This window comes from Penaeus monodon, chromosome 7, assembly GCF_015228065.2.
Source record: "Penaeus monodon isolate SGIC_2016 chromosome 7, NSTDA_Pmon_1, whole genome shotgun sequence".
NCBI lineage: Eukaryota > Metazoa > Arthropoda > Malacostraca > Decapoda > Penaeidae > Penaeus > Penaeus monodon.
Genome location: NC_051392.1, coordinates 38425734 through 38430733, shown reverse-complemented (window position 1 = coordinate 38430733; position 5000 = coordinate 38425734). Strand labels below are relative to the sequence as shown.

Here is a 5000-nt window from a genome sequence, read left to right as displayed (position 1 = left end):
CCCCAGAAAGTTTTCTTTTTCATATTTACTGAGTGAGTTGATTCTTCTTTATAATCTCTACTACACTTTCCTAGTAATGTCTAGATTTGTAGTACTGTCTTTTATGGTTATGGGTTTGTCATACTAAGACCCCCACTCAGATAATCAATAGCCAAGGCAAACAATGATTCTGGTAGAAATAATATATTATCTACCATACTGCAATGTTTTTATTAGTAAACCTTTTTATATATATCCATAATTAATAAAAAAAAAAAAAAATAAATAAAATAAAAAAAATAAAATCATCTTCAAATAACATGGGAAATTTAATTTTTTTTTATTACAGTAGTGTTGAGATTATACTACTCCCTCCCCCCTTTCATGCAGATAATTGCAATGGCTTGGGCATCCAGGCTACATGGTCTGATGTATCACCTGCTTGCAAGTGATAAAGATCTTGATCAGTAATGAAGCAACTGTCTCCGTATTAATAACTTTTTTATTTTTGTTTTATATTATGAAGTATATGTAATAAAACTGAGGGCAATCAGAAGTGTATGTTTGTAAAATAGGCATAAACACACACACGCTCAACCTCAATCTCAAAGATAATGTGCTGGGCACTGGGAAGTGCATACATACCTATATTATATGTTTATGTGTATTTTTTGTCAGAAGTATTGCATTTTTATTTGTCTGTGTATCAGTCTCTCTATCTGTCTGTCTCTCTACATAATTTATATTATTATTGTCACTGTTATTATTATTTATCTATGTTTTCAGATCTCAGCCAAATATTACTCAAGTAAGATGTATGTCTAGAGTGAAGAAGCGGCACACAGTTCCACCCTTTTGGCACCCAAAAGTAACAAGAACGGTAAGGAAATAAAGGGCATTTAAGCAAAGCAAAATACAAATTAGTTTACAAATTGGAATATGGAGCTTTTGTTTGTGGATTCTCGTTCTAGTATCATATGAAATTCAAAAGGAAATTATATTTCGATAAGAGAAAGACAAAAATAGTGAGATAAGTAATCACAATTTAAATGTCTAAATATCTTGTATATGCTGTGGGAAGTACCAGCTGACAAAAGAATGATCTCCAGTATTTATTATCTATAATTTTTAATAGTTTTTTTTGCTATTGATTAATACTCATCCACATGCCATCACTATCTGTGGTAATTTGTTTATTTTCATAAATTATTATTTTTGCTTAGTTTGTTCTTGGGTATGTTAATTATTTTTGATATGTTTATTTAACCCAAAAATGATGGTCATGGCATGTATGTAAATGCCATGCTCACTGTGAGTTTATTTTATTAATTGTTCTTACATATAGATGGCTCCACTTGTAATAAAGTCACCAATGAGCCAGTTACGAGTATCACATGTCTCACCTGTTTACCCTTTTGATTGATTTTCTAAAATATTTTGTTGTCTTATATTGCAGTTACTAATGTCAATAACGTAGTAATTATCATGAGTGTAATAAAGTACACCATTGATATTCATAGCATTAGATAAAAAAAAATTTTTCATGCAGATTCAGGAAGGTGAAAACGGGTAAGGTTACAAGGTCTATTAATTATCCCCTTTGTGGCTCAGCACTAGCAGAGTCAAATATGTGCAGAGACATTTTACAAAAAAATTCTAAAATGGATACAGCATTTTCCCAGCGACATTGGGTTAAGCCAGGGTATTGAGAAGTATAAGAAATGCAGGTTTCATAATTACTTGAAAGTTGATGTTTTTCAAATTTACAACAGCTTTACCCTGAAGAAGTAACACCTGAAAACCAAGCATTTGTAAGTGAAGTCGTATCAGAAAAGTTATCCTCGCCTCTCCGAGCTGAGCCATGGGAACGTGGCCAGTTTACCAAGAACTCCATTCGATGTGGGCTGATTGCAAAAAAGATCGGTATATACCCCATGTGGACTAAAGATGGAAAAAGGCTTTTAACCACTTTACTGCAGGTAAGTGGATATGAGCCATTCCAGCAAAGGATTGCTTAAGTATATTTTGGGTTGGATTTTGTCATTTTCATACCTCAGTTCTTTAATAAACATGTCTTATTATCACTAATTTTATTGCTTTCTATGCATTAAGGTTGGCTTTTGTCATTTTCATATCTTAGTTTTTAATAAATATGTCTTAGTTTCACTTATTTTATTGCTGTCACTGCATTAAGGTGTTTCCATGTCACAGGCTACAGACAACCATGTTGTCAATTACATTCCCCCTGAGGACTTGGCTGAGAAGAGCTTTCGACCTCTAAAGTCATCAAGGCTTGGCGCTCTTGTTGTTGGCACACAGTCTGTTGATCCACGGGAGGTAAGTTGCATATCTAGTAGTGTAAAATATAATTAGCTACTGCTACTGTTAGTATAAGTAATATAATTAGCTACTGCTACTGTTAGTATAAGTAATATGATTAGCTACTGATACTGTTGCTAGCAGAAGCAAGAAGCAGCAACAGCAATAGTGGTGGTTATGATTATATTATATTAATGATAATTGTAGTAATAAAATAACAGAAGAGGCAGTAGCAGTATTGGTAGCAAAATTTGAGGATCACATAGATGATTGGTTTTCTATACTACATTTGTCATTATCATCATGCTTATTTTCAGCAGCCCTTTTGTGTTTGTTGAATGCAAATGCTATATCTTGATATACTACATAATTTATATCTGTCAAAACTATTGCTTGCAGTGGTTGAGAACTAGTGATATAGCTTTTAAAACTTGTGTAAAGGGTTATCCATTTTCCAGTTTTATCAATATTGTTTTAATCCAGGGGTTCTCAAAATGCTTGATATGACCCCCAGTTGATGAATAACCAGGGGGTCGGTGAATGTTTACTTGAGGTGGAAGGGACCATTCAACAGTGTCTGGTATTCTTCAGATTTTTTTAGTAATAGTAGTAGTAGTACTACTACTAGTAGTATTAGTACTAAAACTAGTAGTACTAGTACTACTAGTATTACTACTACTACTTCTACTAGTAGTAGTAGTAGTACTACTACTTCTACTAGTAGTAGTAGTTACTACTACTTCTACTAGTAGTAGTAGTTACTACTACTTCTACTAGTAGTAGTAGTACTACTACTTCTACTAGTAGTAGTAGTAGTACTACTACTACTTCTACTAGTAGTACTAGTAGTACTACTACTACTTCTACTAGTAGTAGTAGTAGTACTACACTACTTCTACTAGTAGTAGTAGTACTACTACTACTTCTACTAGTAGTAGTATTACTACTACTTCTACTAGTAGTATTATTACTACTACTTCTACTAGTAGTAGTATTACTACTACTTCTACTAGTAGTAGTAGTACTACTAGTAGTACTCATAGTACGTAGTACTAGAACTACTACTACAATAACAACTATTACTACAACTAGTGCTGCTGCTGCTATTGATTTTACTTTTTTTTTTTTTTTTTTTTAATTAAAAAGCTAGGGGTCAAAACAAAATTGGAAACCGGTATGAATGAGAATGAATATCTTCACAATACAAGAGACGTATTTGACTGGTTTCAATTGTGTCTTCGTCAGAAATACATGTATTTCTGACGAAGACACAATCGAAACCGGTCAAATATCTCTTGTATCGAGAAGATATTCATTCTCATTCATACCTTTTATACATCTGTCAATATGAATACGGTTCATTAGAAACTTCATGAGGGTTTTCAAACTTTATAACTTATTAGCATTAACCCCCCCCCCCCTCATACCCAGAATATTTATCCCCAAGTTAAATAACCATATTGAAATAACATAATAATAATTGCTTTTTTTTTTTCTCTCTAGATAACAAAAGAATACTTCAATTTGTTCAGTGAGGTTGGAGTTCCCCCCAAAAAGAAGTTAACAAAGTTTCTCATCACTCCTAATGCCAAACTTGCTCCTGGAACTCCTCTGTATGCATCTCACTTCCAGCCTGGAGCATATGTTGACATAGCAGGCATTACGTAAGTATGATAATTGACCTTAGGTATTTATTAAACGTTTCTGTTCCATCAGCGAGAAAACTTTCTTTAATACTTCTTGGTGTCTTATGGCAATAATTTCCCTTTGTAAAATGACTTGTCTATGATATACCAGTTGTAATCAGGATAATCAAGAGAAATTTTTCTTCTCTTGTTTGCAGGATAGATCGGGGTTACCAAGGTGTGATGAAGAGATGGGGTTTCAAGGGTATGCCAGCATCTCATGGTGTAACGAAGAGTCACCGTAGGGGAGGAAGTATTGGTTCTGGTAGAGAAAAATCCAGAGTGTGGCCAGGACAGAAGATGCCAGGACATATGGGCAGAAATCGAAGAGTTATTAGAGGGCTGAAGGTGACAATTTTTTTTCTCTCATTATTTGAATCCATTTACTTTTATGCTGAATATCGCATATTTATGAAATTGTGGACCGCTTTCAGTAATGAATCTGATTACAGATATGGCGCATCAACACACACTACAACGTCCTCTGGGTGAATGGGCCAGCGGTACCTGGACCAACAGGGTCATATGTCTATCTGTATGATAGCATCTTACCTGCTCATAAGCTCCATAGACAGCAAAATCCTCCACCCTTCCCAACATTTTTCCAGGATGAAGTTAACATTGATGAAGAATTGTTTGATGAAAATTTACACAATTTCTCACAGCCATCAATTACCTTTGCAGAGAATAAGTAGGTAATTTGAAGAACCTTTTTTTTATAGTAAAATGTTAAAATGCTTTATAATGAATTTGAGCATTGCTTGTATTCAAGAATTGTGAATTGTAAATATCTCTGTACTTGTATGTTAAAGATGAAAATAGAAAACCCAAGCAAACCATTTTTCATTTGGCATCCAAAAAAATAAAAATATGGAAGTGTTAATAAAAAAAAAACTAGCCCCAATTTTTTTTATATTTAGGGAATAGAACACAGAACAAAATATTATACGTTATTGTGACAGGAAAGTACCTGCAAATGCAGGGAACAGGATTTTAAACACAAAAATGGTTTAAAAA

General features: G+C 33.5%; 2 protein-coding genes across 2 annotated transcripts in view; both read left to right on the top strand.

The window, feature by feature from the left end:
- The window catches only part of LOC119575292 (39S ribosomal protein L3, mitochondrial-like), a 5481-nt gene extending 662 nt beyond the window's left edge, over positions 1-4819 (top strand). The window contains exons 2-7 of the mRNA XM_037922831.1: positions 766-859; positions 1752-1958; positions 2191-2316; positions 3802-3962; positions 4142-4331; positions 4436-4819. Of these exons, the coding sequence (XP_037778759.1) occupies positions 797-859; positions 1752-1958; positions 2191-2316; positions 3802-3962; positions 4142-4331; positions 4436-4678 (990 nt within the window). The 5' untranslated portion in view covers positions 766-796 and the 3' untranslated portion in view covers positions 4679-4819. The remainder of the gene's footprint in view (positions 1-765; positions 860-1751; positions 1959-2190; positions 2317-3801; positions 3963-4141; positions 4332-4435) is intronic.
- LOC119575290 (aspartate aminotransferase, mitochondrial-like) overlaps positions 1-5000 on the top strand; it is a gene marked incomplete in the record, with an annotated part of 15080 nt that overhangs the window by 7584 nt on the left and 2496 nt on the right.